The sequence below is a fragment of the Salvelinus fontinalis genome, chromosome 12 (assembly GCF_029448725.1).
Source record: "Salvelinus fontinalis isolate EN_2023a chromosome 12, ASM2944872v1, whole genome shotgun sequence".
NCBI classification, from domain to species: Eukaryota; Metazoa; Chordata; class Actinopteri; order Salmoniformes; family Salmonidae; genus Salvelinus; species Salvelinus fontinalis.
The window spans coordinates 30,568,307-30,589,136 of record NC_074676.1 but is presented as its reverse complement, the minus strand read 5'-3'; the positions used below and the strand labels follow the sequence as shown (position 1 = coordinate 30,589,136).

Sequence of the window (20,830 nt, the reverse complement as noted above, 5' to 3'; positions counted from 1 at the left end):
CTTGTAACCAGTTGACACAATACCTTTTTTAGGTTGATCCTAAAAGTGGATTTTTTTTAATTAAATGCAGAAGTACAAAGGTTAAACTATCTGAGATGTAAGGTTGGCATGTGCATGGGAACCAGAGAGGGACAACGGTTAAACTATCTGAGATGTAAGGTTGGCGTGTGCTGTCCCTCTCTGGTTCCCATGCAGAGCCCTGTATCTCACTGCAGATTTGCAGTATAAGCCAGCTTTGTCCTTGTAACCTTATGCCAGTTTTTTGACCCGCTGGTGTTCATAGCAATGCTCAATATCCTTTGGGTTTAGTGCACTAATCCTGAATGACTTTCTGACTTGTCTTTTTCTAGTGTTCTCTGTTGGAAATGTTACTAGACCAGATAGTGCTATTTTTAGTTGTGTAGTTTATTGGCACCATGATTTGAGTATAAGGCTCTTAACTATACCCAGGGCCACTTCATGCATGCTGCCGTGCCACTATATATATAACATCACACATAATGCTGTCTGGATTAGGATTTTGTCAGAGACTGCTGCAACATACTGTATGACCAGTATAAATCACAACAAGTTTGAAGGGCAGGCAGTGTCTGGCTGACCAGGTCAAAGAAAGCTGTTATCCATGGAAGTTCAAAACTTGAATGTCAGTGGAACAGGTGGCAACAGGTAAATTCATTCTGACATATTATTAGCTTTGTGTTCTTAAAAGTCTTCACAAGATTGTCTTACAAGTAATGTATTTATAGTTGACTTAGTGATATATTGAACATTGTCTTCTGTTAATATTATTATTTTTAAATCATGTTGTTCAAATAAATTAAACAATAAAAGTAAAATAATTTAGCACCTTGAACTGTTCCTCTCTTTTAAAATCTCGCCATTACTTTCAGTAAAAAAACAGAAGACAGTGGAACATGTCAATGCATGAGTTTTCCCCATCGGAGGTGTTTTGTGCTTCTCCTGGCTGTGGGGATCCTGGTGATATTCTACGTAACCACCCTCTTCACTCTTCATATAAGCCAGACCCCACTCTGGCTGCTAGGAGGCCAGGATCTAACTCCTCTCTCTTATACCAATGGAAATGAGGGGGAGTTTTTTTCACCATACAATGTAGCATACCCACAGAAATATCAGTTTGTTCTGGATGAGCCTCATGAGTGCCAGGAACGCAGCCCCTTCCTGCTTCTGATGGTGCCAGTAGCTCCTGGTAATCTGGTAGCCCGGGAGGATATCCGGAAGACTTGGGGTAAGGAGAGCCTGGTTCTGGGACGGGCTGTGCGTCTGTTCTTCCTGTTGGGCCTGCCCAGTGGAGCGGAGTCAGAGAGGATGCAGGAGGAGGTGCTGCTTGAGAACCAGCTGTACCATGACATGCTGCAGAGTGACTTCCAGGACAGCTACTTCAACCTGACCATCAAGACCATGGTGATGCTGGAGTGGCTGGCCTCTCGCTGCCCTGGCGCCTCCTTCGCCATGAAGATTGACTCTGACATGTTCCTCAATGTGCACAACCTGGTCAACATGCTGATAGACCCAACTACACCAAAGCACAACTACATCACTGGGAAGTTCAGCCAAAACACACAAGTGGTGAGAGACCGTACCTCAAAGTGGTACATTCCCAATAAGGTTTACCCCAGTACCAAATTCCCTCCCTACCTTTTGGGAAATGGTTATGTATTTTCCATAGATCTTCCTGAGAAGATATTGGAAGCATCCAAACAAGTCCGTGCCATATTTTTAGAGGATGCCTACCTGGGTATGTGTCTGAGCCATTTAGGGATTGCAGCCAGTTACCCACCTAACTCTTCCCTCTTCAAGCTTTCCATGCCCTACACTCATAATCGCTGTTACTACTCGACTGTCATCACTACCGAAATGGACCATGTGAGTGACCTGCTGCGAGTCTGGGAGGACTTACAGAGACCTGGCACCCCCTGCTAAGGACAATGAATACCTCTTAAAGCTTTGAATCCTTACCCTGCTAAGGACAATGAATACCTCTTAAAGCTTTGAATCCTTATAAGTATTAAACACACTATGTAAGCACATGCATACAAGTATTATTAAACAAATAGGTAGGCACACACACACACACACGCACACGCACACACACAGGCATCATGGTATCATAGTATAATTCACTCACTCTCAAACAGCTTTTTCATTTCATGCTAAAGTAGTAACATGTTATTACCACATGATATGACCAGATAATGTTGTTACAATAATAGCATTACTACACAAGTAGAGCTACGTAATGTGTAGTGTTACTGATCGGTCTTGCAAGTATAATTTCCCATGACTGTCTTAAATTCAAATGGCAACATGGGATCTTGTGTGTATCTATGAAGTAAGTATCAAATTATGTTCTAAGATCTTCAAAGATGAGCATGATCAGTGTGTATCACATTATCCCATGTGACAGTATAGTCTCAATTTCTGTACATCATCAAGACAAACTCATATGTGGACACAACATAACAGCTACAGTGCTGTTACACACCAGCCTTTTTCTACTGCACAAGATTTTCACTGTCACTAGATGGCAGCAGTGAATTTGACTTAAACGTTTGTCTTCGTGCTATTGTTTAGGTTTCTTGTGATTTGTACACTCAGTTGATGCCTACTTCAGATTGATGTTGTTACAAATTCCTGTACTGTTTGTAAAAATGTTCAACTGAATAAAAACAGATAAACAGACGTAATCCATTACAAACCTATTTTTAAAGTATTGAGAATATACATTGCACACCAACAATCTATCACTTGGTTTTATTATGGTAGCATAAGTAGTGATGTGACTATTTTAAAGCCACACTCCTTAATTTGTGCATACCTTCAAAGAGTGAGCTAACAACAAAAATGTAAACAATGGAGCAAATGCACCCCATGATATTTTCCTATACAAATAGTAGGCTACTTGATATATACAGTCGGATCCATATGTTCTTAATTAATGATATACCAGGATAGAGCAACATACATTATTTGAAGCTATATTTTCTAATGACAACATAATTCTAATCAAATCAAATTGTATTTGTCACATGCGCTGAATAGAACAGACCTTACAGTGAAATGCTTACTTACAAGCCCTTAATTAACCAACAATGCAGTTTTAAGAAAAATAAGTGTTAAGTAAAGAATAGTTAAGTAAAAAAGAAGAGAGCAGCAGTAAAATAACAATAGCGAGGCTATATACAGGGGGTACGGGGCACTGGTTAGTAGAGGTAATTGAGGTCATATGTACATGTAAGTAGAGTTAAAGTTACTATGCATAGAAAATAAACAGAGAGTAGCAGCAGCGTAAAAGAGTTGGGGGGGTCAATGCAAATAGTCTGGGTAGCCATTTCATGAGCTGTTCAGGAGTCTTATGGCTTGGGGGTAGAAGCTGTTAAGAAGTCTTTTGAACCTAGACTTGGCGCTCCGGTACCGCCTGCCGTGCGGTAGCAGAGAGAACAGTCTATGACTAGGGTGGCTGGAGTCTTTGACCATTTTTAGGGCCGTCCTCTGACACCACCTGGAATAGAGGTCCTCGATGGCAGGAAGCTTGAACAATGTTCTAGGTCTTTCAGGTAAAACTGTTTTTATTTCCACTAAGAATTACAGGAAAACAACAGCATGCTTGGCACCCACCAGTTACCTAAGACTATTCCAATCACATTTTAATTTGTCTTGAATTGCATGTAGTAAAATGAAAAATTTTGCACATTACCTATGATAGTGCATTTACGGTGGACCAAAGATTTCCTTATGCAAGGTTTCCATGTCTTCATTTTCTCATCAACTTGTCTTTCTAATTCTATCATAACTGTCTGTCATCTTTAAACGTGACGTTTTCAGGAGTCAAGTAAGCATGTGTAAATTTCAAAATATGAACTATCAGGCTACCTTATAGTTTGCACATTATAAAGATCTAATACAGCATACCAATACTGTATTAGGCTAGTATAAATGACTGAATTTCGACCATTTTAGAAACGTTTCGAGTCAAAACAAACGTTATCAATTAATACAATTAAAGTAGCTAGATTCAAGAATTTTGGGGCCTACAATTCACTGAAAAAAAACCGCCCATAACGGATACGTTGGCCCTACGTCAGACGCAGGGGGCGTTAGAGGGGCGTGTTGGCTCTGCATATCAGCTGTAATGTTTAATGTAACGCTCGCGCTCCATTGAAAAGTGTCTGCCAGTACTCGAGTGTTGGGCGGACTAGGGAAAAACAAAGGGAAAACGAAAACAGTTATAGGCTACATTGACATAGCGGCAACATTTTATAGAATAGTTATAGCGATATAACTGCAGTCACTGGCATCCCGTAGGTGACAGTTAAGACCTCACAAGGAAGAGGAGGAAGGGAAAAGAGAAGACCGCACATCTGGGAAGACATTGAAAAGTAACTAAAGCTTACTTGGCCACAGGTAGCCCTCGTGCGTCAAAGAATATCAAAGTGCAGGTCATGCGGATATCTCCGGCTGGAGATCGATCAGTGTTTCAGTGCTAGTTCTTCCTAGGAAGATCACTTACCTTCAGCGGACCAAGAGCAGGAGAAAGATATGTCCCGAAGAAAGCAGAGCAAACCCCGGCAGATCAAACGTAAGGAAAATAATAAGTTCACATTGATCTTTATTAAAGGTGGTTCATTGCGAACATACTGTATATACTTTGACAGGTGGACTAGGTTTGTGACATTTAGCAGTGACCAAAATAATATTGCTATAAATGACCTACCAAACTAATATAAAAATGCGATTAGGCTATGTGACTATGTTTATAATAATTTTGTGGAAATGTGCATTCTTTTTAGCCTACATTTGATGTAGGGAAGCCAACAGTTTCAATGATAGCATACTGACTCAAATACATTTAAAAAATAGGCTAGTCAACTAGCCTAATATCGAGCACATGTTATAAATGCTACTTTTTTAAATGCTACTGTTATAAATGCTTAGTAGGCCTACTAGAGCACATGTATTCAAAATAATCTATCATTTTAAATGTGATGTAAAGCACACCTCAGTGTAAGCAATGTTTTCGGCGCTATCCTGCTCCACTCTCCACAGTGAGTGTGCAATCAAATATTGTTTTGAAGTAACAATGTAAACATCATGTGAAAGCTATAATTCTTTTATATGTAGGTTAGGCAAAAATAAAAAATAAATGGTTTATGCAGTTTATCACAGTGGGTTTTAACATTGGGTTACTTAGTTAGGGCCATTTAGCCTAACTTGCAGTCTCTCTCCAACTTTATTTAGGTGCAATATAGTCCCCTAGGCTTAATAAAACGTTGAATTTGCTTGCTCTTTTAAAAACGTTTTGTCCATTGGCAACTGAACTGTAACAGTGGTTTCCTGTTTAATTATGTTGTGGAAACGTCACTGTTCTCTGAAAAAGGCGATGTGAACGCAGATAAACTGCGATCCGATCGCAACCGAGATAAAGATTAAAATTGGATCTTTTTTTATTTGTTTTCTGTCTGAAGCTGCACTGAGGCTGGCGTTGCATTTCCCCCGGCTTTTCAGTTCTCTTTCCAGAGATGGGGCGTCAGATAGCGCGCTTGCTGATCTCGCATTCTGATAGTGGGTTACAATTGGATCTTTTTTCATCTATCCTTTTAACTCTTTAATGCATAGGCGTCCATTTAAAAGGTCTCTCTCAAACACACACTCACTCCCTGGCTGCCTACTGCGGAGAAGTCGTTTTGCTCTGGTGCCAGGCGCTCTTTCAGTTCTTCATGCAGAAGAGATGCCTTGGTCCGATAAGCACAGTAGCAATATCTTGGAGGTTGAGTTTGAAAGGGTTGCTCAAAAATAAAGCAGAAAGTAACTCTTAAAACGAAAGAGAAATCACATGATAAGGTTATATTAGCATACATTAAGCATTGTGCATAAAGTGCCCATAACGATGCTTCTAGTAAAAGGCACACCATTGGGCGGTCATGCTATCTACCCAAACGGACTCTCCAACTACCCAAATGGAATCTCTGCAACATGCCATCTTCAAAGCAGCCACTTGAAAAGGCTACATGAGAGATATAGGTTTAAAAAAGTATTTGACTAAGTATGGAAGCATTTTTGTAGGCTAGTGTTATTATGAAAAAGAAAAATCCTCTTCACATGTTATGCTATTAATGAAGAGGATGATTGTTCTGTTGGCTAGCAGTAATGTAAATAATAATAATATAAAAAAGTTATTTCCTTTACTTATTATTTTCCCATAGTGGTCTTCCAATTGATCACCCATCAGTCTCACATGGACTGTGGATATAGTCCAGACACTGGAGAGGATAAATTCAAGCTGTAAGCATATCAGGGGTGTCATGGCCTTTGTCTTTATCAGTGCGTACACCATCATGCTTCCTTGCTTCTTGATGTGACACAGAAGTCCCATGATTCTCTTGTGCCTTGGCAGACATTTTAATGTAGGAGGAGTAGTGATAAGGGCTTGGGGTTTGATTACATCCACCATATTGTTCCATAAGCATCACAAGCTTGCTTCTCTGTACTAGTCCATATTTTAATTCATTACTGTGTTGTGGTTATAGCACACTTACTGGGCGGTGGTGGCATTTGGAATGCTGGACCAAAAACAGATGTGTCCAGCATTATGGAAGCCTCAACTCAGGGTAGATATTTGTCTACGTCTTTTGTGCGTCAATTTCCCGATGGTGAAGATCTCTCAAACTGATTAATCATTCCTCCTCGATGGAAAGATATGAATGGGGCACTGGGTCCGGATCTCAGGGCTTATATTTTGGCAGTTGAGATGGAGACAGGATAAGCAGGGCGGTGATCGCTCCCCCGATAGTGTGAGACAGATGGAGGCGATTTGGATTGAGCTTGCATTATAATTACATTTGGCTGCTGCATTCTCATCTTTGTCGTGTTTGTGTTGTTGTTTGGGACTAGCTGGGTGTATCTTTTGATAAAAAAAAAAAAAAAACGGGAGAAGCAGATAAGGCCAGAAATAGGGATAGCAGGCCTGATAAGGCATAGTGGAAAAAATCCAGGAATACAGAAATGGTTCTAGGTTTGAAAGCAGGCAGCTCGCCCTCTCTGAGATGTGCAGGGCTGATAAGGCCGCCTGCTGATCACTGATAGATAAGCTCAGGCAGATCCACAGATACAGCAGCTTTCTCTGCAGCTCTGCCCTCATGACATCACTGATAAAGCTCAGAGGTCAGCATGAATATAGCATGGCCGCCTATAGAAACCAAGAAGTCACGTCTGTAGGTTCAGCAATCTCTGAATTAACATTGACCTCATCTCTTTAGACAATGGCAGTTGCTCTGAAAGTGTATTTGTGCATCTAGGTTTTTTTTAAATTGAGATTTATATAAAACTGTTTAAAAAAATTAAACAGTTTGGATGTAACCCTGTTCTATTTTGAATGGATGTCTTACATACACTTTTACCTCTATAGGTTATATTAATTTTTTTTGTACAATTGAAAGATGAATCCAATCTTCCCAGGCCAGTAAAACATTATAATAATACATAGATCACACATACACAGTCTCTTACACACACTCGTAAACCCATACGCCCATATATACACACACAGCGCCTTAGTGGCTTTCTCTTGTGTGTTTTTCCTTCTTTGTTCTGCTTTTAGCTCGATGTGAACTTTTGATAAGCCCTGGGGCCCGATCTCCAGTGCAGATAGAGATTGCCAAGTGCGATTAGAGTTGTTATCAGCACAGAGCAGGCAGGCTAAGACTCCACTGCAATAACAAAGCCACACGGAGGAGCAGCAAGGCCTGGACCCTGGCAATCAGTTCCACCGTTAATGTGATTAATGTTGTATAATTAGATGATAGGTGTGAATGCATTTCTCTCCCTCTCTCTCTTCTTCAACTTCACCCTTTTCCCCGCCCCCTGTTTTTTTCCCTAACAAGCATTGTAGTTGATTAATTTAATTAAAACTAATACCACGTATTACTCAGTGTAGATTCCATGTAAGATATCATTGAAATGTTGTGTTCGTTGATGATTATCTTGAGTGCTTTTTGGGGGAAAATGAAGAGCACATCTATGCCGCTAAAAGGGAAAAAATCCAACATCAGCATAACGCTAAAAGTTGTTGATTTTACTACGAGATATTAGATGATGACGGATTACGCCGGATTTGGGATGCTTTTAAATAGTCTGTTCAGTTTGAGAACATTTAATGACTACATTTACCTCTATAGGCCATATGACTGTTTTTTTTTTTTTTTTTTTTTACAATTGAAAGATGAATCCAATCTTCCCAAGCCAGTAATAATACCCCCAAATTAAAATACATGGCTCATGCACACAGAGTCTCTTACAGACACACACTCATAAACCCATACACCCAAATATACACACACAGCGCCTTGGTGGCTTTCTCTTGTGTGTTTTACCTTCTTTGTTCTACTTTTAGCTCGATGTGAACTTTTGATAAGCTCTGGGGCCCAATCTCCAGAATGACATCATGGCTCCCTGATCTGTACTACACAGAGATGCATAATTATGGATATATAGCAGAGCACAGTGGAGTACTGTGCAGTACAATACAGTTCAATATTAGATAATATTTTGGGGGATTTCCTCTTTTTGTTGGTGGATTCCTGTGTGTATCGGTTTCTTTTGTCGTTAGGTTATAGCCTATAGATCTGATGATGTTGAACCGTGTTAGTGGGTGAGTGGGCTGCCTGTGGGGGGAAGTTGGCAGGGTTACAGAGGAAACACTGCCTGTTTGGTGTGTGGATGAGTTATTACACCTTCCTGCTATTTACTCTGGGGACTGTGTAGTGTGAATTATGATGCTCTGCTCCATGGCCCCCTGGAGCAGTTGTAAATGGTTTCACCTCTGACTTCTTAAGCAAGGACTTTGGGAATACTTGCCACCTACTTACAGTAGCCTAATATTTGTCAAACTATTTACTTTTGCAGTAATTGATACTGGGCAATTCCACGGGAACATAATTATGCTTTGACTCAGTTTTTTAACTTAAAAAATATATGCCAAACAAAAACCCTTGATTTCAAAGTTTTCCATCTGCCTATCAAGAAATCAAAGCCTTTACTTATGCCCAGTTTTTAAGATGGAAAATGGTTTCCTTCATTTCCACAAAACATAGACTCTTAGCTTTCATTTGACACCCAATTTGATATGGTCCTATGAACTTCACATTGGTGCTCATGGGTTCTTTTACATGGAAATGCCCTGCTGTGTTTTGTCTTTGGTGTGGGGTTTGCACATACGGTCCTGTAGTGTAGGTGGACCTTTACCCCAGTAACGTAAAGCAAAGAGCCCTTTCCTCAAGTACATAACTGAACTGGTTGGTCCTGGTCAGTCCCTGGATGGGAGACCAGATGCTGCTGGAAGTGGTGTTGGAGGGCCAGTAGGAGGCACTCTTTCCTCTGGTCTAAAAAATATCCCAATGCCCCAGGGCAGTGATTGGGGACACTGCCCTGTGTAGGGTGCTGTCTTTCGGATGGGACGTTAAACGGGTGTCCTGACTCTCTGAGGTCATTAAAGATCCCATGGCACTTATCGTAAGAGTAGGGGTGTTAACCCCGGTGTCCTGGCTAAATTCCCAATCTGGCCCTCAAACCATCATAGTCACCTAATAATCCCCAGTTTACGATTGGCTCATTCATCCCCCTCCTCTCCCCTGTAACTATTCCCCAGGTCGTTGCTGCAAATGAGAACGTGTTCTCAGTCAACTTACCTGGTAAAATAACGGTAAAATAAAAAAAAATAAAAATAAAAATAAATAACAGCTGTGTCCCACCTTCCATTCTAAATACTGCTGGTGCTGCTTTGTGATGTAGGGACTATGTAACAATGTGCACCTACACTGTAATTACACTGTACCTGCCTATATAGCAACCATATACATATATAGGTATTAATAGGGACACAATGCACAATGGGACCAATGATTCTTTAGTTCTGTGTCCACTGTGCAGTTGATGATGGATATTTATAGACGGTATGATTTGATTGATGGGCTGAGGTTGTGGGTGTTGTTCTAGTATGTTTACATTGGGGTCTTGATGTAGAGGTTTGTATAGAGCTGGTGTATCGATATGTGTCCTGGATAGCCATGGGCCACGTGGCCGTGGTCAGGCAGTCGGCAGGCAGGCCGCTGGCCGGGGGACAGTGTGTGATGTTGTTATGACAAGCCCCCCCCCCCAGCGCTGCCGATAAGAGAGGCCATTTGCTCCTACTGTGTTCAGCGCTCTGTACTGTTCCGGGGTGTAAAAATGCCTTGGTAAACAATCCAGACTGACCTGGTTTTACAGCTGGCAGGCAGGCAGAGGGAGCGGAGCACCATGGGAATGACTCTGCCCACAACCGTTACTGTGATATGGGACATGGAAGCATGTATTCTTGACCTGTAGAATATGATATCTATGTCACACGAAATTATGGCTGCACCTCCACCTCGTATCCAGAGCGACTTACACTAGTGAGTGAATACATTTTCATACTTTTTTCCCGTACTGGTCACCCGTGGGAACTTGGCGTTGCAAGCACCACGCTCTGTCAACGGACACACAGACACACACACACACTCCTAGAAAATGTGCTTTGCCCACAGTGCTTGTTTGGGCTACATTAAGGAGCAGCATGTGAAATCTTTTCAGTGAGCAATGGGCAGGGTGTATGAGGAGCAAAAGTGGCGATAAGAACTACTGGGCGTCAGGGACAAAAGCCCAGAAAGAGGAGATGTTAGACTGGCCCCGGGGAGCCACTTTAACAGAGGTGGTCGAGACCAGTGGCCCCTCCACTGTCTGCTCTCATACACTACACTCTGGCCAGTTAGGATACATCCCAAATGGCACCATGCACTCTTAGAAAAAAGGGTTCCAAAAGTTTTTTGGGCTGTCCCCTAGGGTTGCAAAGGGTCTGAAACCTTCCGGTAAATTTCTGGAATTTTCCAGGAAATTTACCATAGGAAGTTAAGCCCGGGAATTTGGGGAATTTTGCTTAAATTCATCAACAAAGTTAGCTTATAACAGTGAACCTTTTTTTGTGGGATACACAAGGCAATTCTAGGTCTTGTGGCATATTTTGGTTAAACTATCCCCAATTCAATGGAATTGCAACCCTCTGCATGCACAGTGCATTCTTCCATCATTGTCTGAGCCAAGGACTACATGCTTTCTGGTAAGTTTTGATTACAATACTGGGTGGGGTGAATATATTTTATATGACATACATGATTTTCTGTTAACTAGTAAATAGTAGTCTACAGCAAAGTGTGTTTAAATCATTTCTAACTTATTAACAATTTTTGCTATTTAGTTTTTGCTACCATGTGAGTTTTAGCTTGCTTTAGTCTGCTAACTGAGTGTTAATTCACCTGTTTCTATACATGTTTAATTTTAAAACATTTATCTTACAAAGGAGTTGTTTAATCTAACTGCTTATCTATTTATCTGTACATGGAATTGTATTAGGGTTTTTTTATTTAAGAAAATCTAATCTTTACAGGAAAATGCCACGGGCACCATCTGATGTGTGGATACATTTCACTGCAGCTAATGTAGAATGAAAAGCTGTGTACATTTTCAAATACTGTGAAGAATGCAACAAAGATGCAGAATCATCTGGCCAAGTGCACAAAGTTCCCTCAGCGCTCACAACAAGCAACCTCTGACAAAAGTCCCTCTACTTCTATTCGAGGTGAAAATGATGAATCAGACACCTTATTGATAGCAACAGCTCATGGTCCTCCTGGAATCAGAAGTTTTTTTGACTCAATGGAGGAACGTATTCAGAGAAATGCTGATGAATGTCTTGCTTGAGCTGTAGTTGCTGTGTATGCAACTGGTTCACCTCTGATGCTCACAGGCAATGTGTACTGAAAGAGATTTCTGAATGTTCTTGGACCAGCTTCCCCCCCCTCCAAGCAGACATGCTTTATCTAGTCATTTGATGATTTGATGGATGCAGAGTTCAACAGAGTTCAAGTGAAGGTCAAGCAAATCATAGAGAAAGCAGACTGTATTGCAATCATCTCTGATGGGTGGTTGAATGTTCGTGAGCAAGGAATAATTAACTACATCATCTCCACCCCTCAACCAGTATTCTACAAGAGCACAGACACAAGGGACAACAGCCACACCGGTCTCTACTTTGCAGATGAGCTGAAGGCAGTCATCAATGACCTTGGACCACAGAAGGTGGTGCACTGGTGACAGACAATGCTGTGAACATGATGGCTGCTTGGTCTAATGTGGAGGAGTCCTACCCTCACATCACACCCATTGGCTGTGCTGCTCATGCATTGAATCTGCTCCTCAAGGACATCATGGCACTGAAAACAATGGATACACTCTACAAGAGAGCCAAGGGATGGTTAGCTATGTAAAGGTTCATCAAGTTGTAGCAGAAATCTACCTCACCAAGCAAAGTGAGAAGAATAAGAGCACCACATTGAAGCTGCCCAGCGACACATGTTGGGGTGGTGTTGTCTTCATGTTTGACAGTCTCTTGGAGGGGAAGGAGTTTCTAAGAGAAATGGCCATATCACAGTCTGCCGATATGGACAGCCCCATCAAGAGGAGCATCCTGGATGATGAATTTTCGAAGAGAGTGGTAAGCAGCCTGAAACTCCTGAAACCTATAGCAGTAACCATTGCACGGATTGAGGGAGACAATGCCATCCTGTCTGATGTTCAGACTCTGCTTGCAGATGCAAGTGAAGAAATCTGTACTGCCCTGCCCTGTTGCTCCAAGCAGAGGAAACTGCAGTTCTGAAATACATCAAAAAGTGTGAAGACTTCTGCCTGAAGCCCATACACGCTGCAGTGTACATGTTGGACCCCAAGTATGCTGGCAAGAGCATCTTGTTTGGTGCAGAGATCAACAAGGTCTATGGTGTCATCACTACCATGTCTCGCCACGGGCAAGGTTCTTGGCAGTCTGGCGAAGTACACTTCCAAGCAAGGGCTTTGGGATGGAGATGCAATATGGCAGTCGTGCCTACATATCTCACCAGCCACCTGGTGGAAGGGACTTTATGGATCTGAGGCTCTTTCCCCTGTTGCCTTCATCATCCTCCAAATCTCACCAACATCAGCCGCCTCAGAGCGCAACTGGACCTTGTTTGGGAACACACACACCAAAGCACTCAACAGGTTGACCAATACAAGGGTTGAAAAATTGGTGGCCATCCGGGCAAATCTGAGGCTTTTTGAGCCTGACAACGAGCCATCCTCAACAAGGTTGGAAAGTGACAGTGAAGATGAGGCCTCAGAGTCTGATTTTCAAGAGGTGGACATTGAGGAGGTCCAGGGAGAAGACATGGAAGCCTGAGAGGACGACAACCAAAGCTTTAGTTTCTAGACTTTAGTTTCTTTAATTTTACAGATGTATGTTGAAAACGTTTTTGGGAGATGCGACGGATCATTGGGGATCATTCAATATTCCTTTTCTTTTGTTGTTCAGTGAAATCATCCCATGTGAAGAGTCAACTCATGTAATTAAAGTTCAATTCGTAACTAAATAGTTTTGTTTGTTTCTATTGGAAGGATTTCATAATTTGCAATTGTCTACTTATGATAAGGTAAAAGGTTTATGTTTCTGTCTCCATATGATATTGTAAATATGTCCAATGCAAAAAACATCTACATTTAAATGGTAATTTACTGTCCCAATAGGAGAACCCTTTTTGGTTCCAGGTAGAACCCTTTTTGGTTGTATATAGAACCCTTTTGGGTTCCCAAAAAGGTTATGCCTGGAACAAAAAAAAACGACTTCAAAGGGTTCTCTTATAGGGACAGCTGAAGAACCCTTTAATGTTCTAGATAGCATGTTTTTTTCTGATAGTGTATGCCTAATATAGTGCACTACAAAAGTACTGCACTATGTAGGGAATGGAGTGCCATTGTGAATGATCATTGTCTGGTTTGCATTATGCTTGTGTAAACCATGTGTGTTCTTGCTCTGTGGCTGAAAAGGGACCTGTCAGTCAAAGACAGTTGTGTAGGCAGAGGGATTTAGATACTTGTGGTAGGGGCCACAGATGGCACATAACACATTTTACATATTTAGCAGACGCTCTTATCCAGAGTGACTTACAGTAGTGAATGCAAACATTTTCATATTTTTTTGTACTAATCCCCCGTGGGAATCGAACACAGTGTTGCAAGTGCCATGCTCTACCAGCTGAGCCACACAGGACTAACACGTCATAGAAATGTACTTTTCGGTGTTCAGGTTTCTAATGTACAGTAAGAAATGGGAACAGTTGAGTGAGCAAAGATAAGAGAAATAAGTAAAAACTTAAAAATGAGAAATAGTGATGATGGGTTAGATGGTGTCTTTGTACACCCCACTCATTACTAGGCTTCTTCAAGTCCAGTGTCTCATCACTTCTTGTCACCCCTTCTCATTGGGAAATCATTCTGTTGTGAGAAGAGAGATGATGTAGTCCAGACATCATGTTACACACCACTCCCTTTGTTATCTTCCAATAGGCAGCCATGACAATCTATCTTATATCTTCCCTCTCTTAGTATCTTATTGATACTGTACGTGCACATAATGAAATACATAATTGTGCCCAGATGAGATTAGGGAACAACATGGCAGATTGAGTCAGACAGTATGACCACAACTGAAACTCCTTTCCTTTAAATAGTGTGTAAATGAAGAAGTTTCCTTCTTGACAATCAATGAACGACAAGAGAGTACAAATGGGGAAGAGGAAGAGAGGGAAGAGCAATCGGGTGGTTTAATGACATCCGTTGGCAATCAGATGTCTTAACATCATTGCCATCCTTTTAGGACATGGACTAACCTACAGTGTCTGTTCGCAGCCAGTTCAACCTCTGTAGACTATTGATAAGCTAGCAGATTTGGAATGTGCATTATATCTCATGGTACTGTTTCCACTGGTTTGTTTTGGTATTTACTAGGACATTTTGTGATGTCAATGGGAAAGGGAATGGGGGATACCTAGTCAGTTGTTCAACTGAATGCCTTCAACTGAAATGTGTCTTCCGCATTTAACCCAACCCCTCTGAATCAGAGAGGTGTGGGGGGCTGCCTTAAATCGACATTTGCGGGGCAAATCAAATATATTTGATTTGATTCAACACAGCGCCCCCTATCAGTCATCTAGTGTATATATAAATCATTGACAAGAACAGAAGGAAAATATCACACTATGACTACATAAATCATAATAATCATCATCAATATCCAATTTACAGTAGAAACCATGTATTTACTTAGTATTGTACATGACAATTACTTGTTTGTTTATTTTGGTTTTATTAAAACTTTGAACTACTAGGCACCAGCATACCAGATAGTTACCAATTGCTTTTAATTATTTTAGAAAGTACCCATTGTAGAACTTTTTGAGGATCTGAGGACCCCCTCTCCTGAGCGGGAATAGGTGTTGTCGTGCCCTCTTCACGACTTTCTTTGTGTGTTTCAACCATGATAGTTTGTTGGTGATGTGAAAACTAAGGAACTTGAAGCTCTCGACCTGCTCCACTACAGCCCCGTCGATGTGAATGGGGGCATGCTTGGCCCTCCTTTTCCTGTAGTCCACAATCATCCCCTTTGTCTTGATCACGTTAAGGGAGAGGTTGTTGTCCTGGCACCACACTGCCAGGTCTCTGACTTCCTCTCTATAGGCTGTCTCATTGTTGTCAGGCTAAGATCATGCCTACCACCGTTGAGTCGTCAGAAAACGTAATGATGGTGTTGGAGTCGTGCTTGGCCACGCAGTCATGGGTGACCAGGCAGTACAGGAGGGGCCTAAGCATGCACACCTGAGGGGCCACCGTGTTGAGGATCAGCTTGTCAGATGTGTTGTTGCGTACCCTTACCACCTGAGGGTGGCCCGTCAGGTAAAGCCACCGTGCTTCCATCTTGGCACTCCCCCATCATTGTAAAACATATTTTAATGCTATAGAAATGCATATATTAATGTCCACATTCATTTTTGCCACGTTTATTCTATTGCAGACACCTTAAAGTGGAACGGACAGCGTTTTCACTTTTTTGCAGATATGAAACAAACAGACAAAAGTATAACATTCCCAATTTATGCTACAAAACCAACTATATAAGAGGATTTAAAAATATATTATATTTGACTCAATACTCCATGACGTACACTAAGGCATTATTGGCAGAATAGATGGATGCAGTTCAATGATTGGTAGTCCAACAAATATTGCTATCAGGTTGTAAATCACAGCTGGCCTGGTACATTGTTTGCTGCCTCCATTCGGGATGCAGTGTTTCAGTTTCAATGACTCAATATTTTGGAAGTAAATGGACAAATGCAACTAAGTCTGGGAATGTCAATACAATCAAACTAGCAAGGGCAATGATCACAAGTCATTTATATCATGGCTAATAGACAAGTGTATCTATCTATGTAGCAAGCTAAAAAAAACACAGAGCATAAGGAGGATGTCATGTCATGCTATTGGAGGAGTGGGTGAGTGACTTTTTCCCCTCATATCGTTTTTCTGTGGCTGTACACAGATAGAGATGCAGGTGTCATTTGGTTAGCTAGCAAGAACTTGAACAACTGTTATCCAGTTAGCCAGAGTGAATTTGCGAACGCAAGAGATATGCGATCTACTCCGATTTCAGAGCACTCTCGTCTGAGTGTGCCAGAGCGCAGAATAACGGATGAATTTACGAAGGCGCAACACCCGCTTAATATGACTAATGTCAGCAAACATAGACAAAAAAAAGTAATAGCTAGTCAATAACGCTCCAGATAACATGTAAACAGCCTAACCAGCTCTGCTACGGTGAGTAAAATATTTAGAGTGAGGTGTTCTCTCATTTGTGTCTAGAAGTAGCTAGCTAGAAAGCTAGCCAACTTTAGCCAGTTAGCTTGGGTGCTCGACTAACCTGTGCCCCCGCACATTGACTCTGGACCGGTACCCCCTGTATATAGCCTTGCTACTGTCATTTTATTGTTGCTCCTTAATTATGTGTTATTTTTTACTTCAGTTTATTTTAGAAAATACTTCAACACTTTTTTTCTTAAAACTGCATTGTTTGGGCTTGTAAGCAAACATTTCACTGTAAAGTCTACACCTGTTGTATTCAGCACATGTAACAAATACAATTTGATTTGATTTTGCTTGGTTGGGACAAGTATGCATTGGCAGGATCGAGTTTGAGAAATCAAATCAAGCTTTATTTATAGAGTACTTTTCAGATTTTGAATGCAATGCAATGTGCTTCACAAAAAAAAACACAACAAAAATAAGAGGATAAAAAAAACAGAACAACTAAAAAGCACCTTTACATGCCGACTAGACCGCGCGCGTCCACGTGCGCCATAGCGTGCATGTTGATCAGGACACGCAGGTTGAAATATCAAAACAAACTCTGAACCAACTATATTTGAGGACAGGTCGAAACGCATGAAACATTCATGGCAATTTAGCTAGCTAACTTGTTGTTGCTAGCTAATTTGTCCTGGGATATAAACATTGGGTTGTTATTTTACCTGAAATGCACAAGGTCCTCTAATCTGACAAATAATCCACAGATAAAAGGGTCAGCCTAGTTAGTTTCTAGTAATCTCTCCTCCTTCAGTCTTCTTCTTCTTCTTTGGACTTTATATGGTGGTTGGCAACCAACTTTAAGGTGCGGTTGGCGACCCACCAACTGGACTGGAGTGTGGTTCACTCAGTTAATCTTTCATTCACCCACGTGGGTATATGTTCCTAAAACCAATGAGGAGATGGGAGAGGTGGCACTTGCAGCCTGTCACGTGTCACAAATAAACAAATAAACAAAAAGAAACCTTCTCTCACTGTCAACTGCGCTTATTTTCAGCAAATTTAACATGATAACTTAACATGATAAAGTAACAGTCAGTATCTGGTGTGGCCACCAGCTGCATGAAGTACTACAGTGCACCTCCTCCTCATGGACTGCACCAGATTTGCCAGTTCTTGCTGTGAGAAGTTACCGCACTCTTCCATCAAGGCACCTGCAAGTTCCCAGACATTTCTGGGGGGAATGGCCCTAGCCCTGACCCTCCGATCCAACAGGTCCCAGACGTACTCAATGGGATTGAGATCCGGGCTCTTCGCTGGCCATGGCAGAACACTGACATTCCTGTCTTGCAGGAAATCACGCACAGAACGAGCAGTATGGCTGGTGGCATTGTCATGCTGGAGAATCATGTCAGGATGAGCCTGCAGGAAGGGTACCACATGAGGGAGGAGGATGTCTTCCCTGTAACGCACAGCGTTGAGATTGCCTGCAATGACAACAAGCTCAGTCCGATGATGCTGTGACACACTGCCCCAGACCATGACGGACCCTCCACCTCCAAATCGATCCCGCTCAAGAGTACAGACCTCGGTGTAACGCTCATTCCTTCAACGATAAACGCGAATCCGACCATCACCCCTGGTGAGACAAAACCGCGAGAGCACTTTTTGCCAGTCCTGTCTGGTCCAGCGACGGTGGGTTTGTGCCCATAGGTAACGTTGTTGCCAGTGATGTCTGGTGAGGACCTGCCTTACAACTGGCTTACAAGCCCTCAGTCCAGCCTCTCTCAGCCTGTTGCGGACAGTCTGAGCACTGGTGGAGGGATTGTGCATTCCTGGTGTAACTCGCCCGAGTTGTTGTTGCCATCCTGTACCTGTCCCACAGGTGTGATGTTCGGATGTACCGATCCTGTGCAGGTGTTGTTGCACGTGGTCTGCCACTGCGAGGATGATCAGCTGTCCATCCTGTCTCCCTGTAGCGCTGTCTTAGGCGTTTCACAGTACTGACATTGCAATTTATTGCCCTGGCCACATCTGCAGTCCTCATGCCTCCTTGCAACATGCCTAAGGCATGTTCACGCAGATGAGCAGGGACCCTGGGCATCTTTCTTTTGTTGTTTTTCAGAGTCAGCAGAAAGGCCTCTTTAGTGTCCTAAGTTTTCATAACTGTGACCTTAATTGCCTATCGTCTGTAAGCTGTTATTGTCTTAACGACCGTTTCACGGGTGCGTGTTCATTAATTGTTTATGGTTCATTGAACAAGCATGGGAAACAGTGTTTAAAACTTCTTAAGTATAGGGGGCAGTATTTTCGTTTTTGGCTAAAAAACGTACCCATTTGAAACTGCCTATTTCTCAGCCCCTGAAACTAGAATATGGATATAATTGTCAAATTAGGATAGAAAACACTCTAAAGTTTCCAAAACTGTCAAAATATTGTCCGTGAGTTTAACAGAACTGATATTGCAGGCTAAAACCTGAGGAAAATCCAATCAGGAAGTGCCTCTGTTTTTCAAACCTCTCTGTTCTTATGCATCCCTATCACCCATTTAAAGGGATATCAACCAGATTCCTTTTTCTATGGCTTCCCTAAGGTGTCAACAGCCTTTAGACATAGTTTCAGGCTTTTATTTTGAAAAATTAGCGAGAACGATCACAAAGTAAGTGCATAGGTGGGGGCTCTCAGAGTGAGTTTTGTGCAACAGAGAAAGGCGGCCATTGTTACTCCCGGTCTTATTGAAAAACCAACACTCCCGGTTGATATATTTTCGAATAGATATTTGAAAAACAACCTGAGGATTGATTATAAAAAAACGTTTGACATGTTTCTGTGGACATTATGGATATTATCTGGAATTTTCGTCTGCGTTGTCGTGACCGCTATTTCCTGTGGATTTCTGAGCATAACGCACCAAACGAACGGAGGTATTTGGATATAAAAATAATCTTTATGGAACAAAAGGAACATTTGTTGTCTAACTGGGAGTCTCGTGAGTGAAAACATCCGAAGATCATCGTTAAAGGTAAACAATTAATTTGATTGCTTTTCTGATTTTTGTGACCAAGTTACCTGATGCTAAGTGTACTTAATGTTTTGTCGAGCGATCGATAAACTTACACAGCTTGTATTGCTTTCGCTGTAAAGCATAAGCATAAGCACAATTTCAAAATCTGAGACGACAGGTGGATTAACAAAAGGCTAAGCTGTGTTTTGCAATATTGCACTTGTGATTTCATGAATATGAATATTTTCTAGTAATATTATTTGACTGTGGCGCTATGCTATTCAGCGTTGCTGATGACAATTATCCCGATACCGGGATGGGTGGTTCAGAAAGGTTAAACCCTTTACAATGAAGATCTGTGAAGTTAAAGGGAAAAAGGGATGTTTCTTTTTTTGCTGAGTTTAGAACCAAGTTCTTTTTTAGCTCGTGGCTATGCAGACCCTCTTTTGACGCATGCGAGCAGTTTGGATAATATGATTTGAATAACATGTATGTGTAAAAATGTGTTTTTAAGATCTCTTTTAAATATGTCCACAGTTTTGCCCCACCTCAGGTTCTCTGGCAGGCTATTCCAGAGGCTGGAGCATAATAACTAAAGGCTGCCTCTCTATGCCTCTTGGTCCTAGGCTTTTGGATAGTTAATTGGCCAGTGCCAGAGGACCTGAGGGACCTACTGGGTACATAACTTAAAAGCATGTCTGACATGTATTGGGGTGCACAATCGTGGATTGATTTAAAAACCAATAGAAGATTCTTAAACTATATTCTAAAACTCACAGGCAGCCAGTGCAGATACTTTAAAACCGGTGTAATGTGTGCTCTCCATCTGGTCTTGCTCAGTACCCGTGATGCAGCATTCTGTATGTATTGCAGATGACCAATGGCTTTCTTGGGTGGACCAGACAGTAGAGCATTACATTAGTCAAGCCTGCTTGTAATAAAATCATGGATGAGTCTCTCAGTATCAGCCTGAGAGAGAAACGTCCGCACCTTGTCAATGTTCCTGAGGTGGTAAAAAGCCATTTTGGTCACGTTCATAATGTGTGAATCGAAATTGAGTTCAGAATCTAA

At 41.7% G+C, this 20,830-nt stretch overlaps 2 protein-coding genes across 3 annotated transcripts in view; both read left to right on the top strand.

Moving 5' to 3' along the window:
* The first annotated feature begins 622 nt into the window (after positions 1-622).
* Positions 623-2,043, top strand: LOC129866509 (beta-1,3-galactosyltransferase 2-like). The gene is made up of 2 exons (XM_055939292.1): positions 623-666; positions 891-2,043. Exons 1-2 carry the CDS (start codon positions 623-625, stop codon positions 1,939-1,941), a joined length of 1,095 nt encoding a protein of 364 aa, XP_055795267.1. The 3' UTR covers positions 1,942-2,043.
* Positions 2,044-4,163: 2,120 nt separating this feature from the next.
* The window catches only part of zfpm1 (zinc finger protein, FOG family member 1), a 115,136-nt gene continuing 98,469 nt past the window's right edge, over positions 4,164-20,830 (top strand). For both annotated transcript variants that reach the window (XM_055940338.1, XM_055940337.1), the window contains exon 1: positions 4,164-4,597. In XM_055940338.1, coding sequence (XP_055796313.1) covers positions 4,558-4,597 — 40 coding nt within the window. In that variant the 5' untranslated portion in view covers positions 4,164-4,557. The remainder of the gene's footprint in view (positions 4,598-20,830) is intronic.

Bases quoted from the DNA above. Each gene is read 5' to 3' on its own strand.
- LOC129866509 (XM_055939292.1), top strand. From the start codon at position 623: ATGGAAGTTCAAAACTTGAATGTCAGTGGAACAGGTGGCAACAG. The intron at 667-890 runs GTAAATTCATTC...CATTACTTTCAG, and splicing joins AGTGGAACAGGTGGCAACAG to TAAAAAAACAGAAGACAGTG.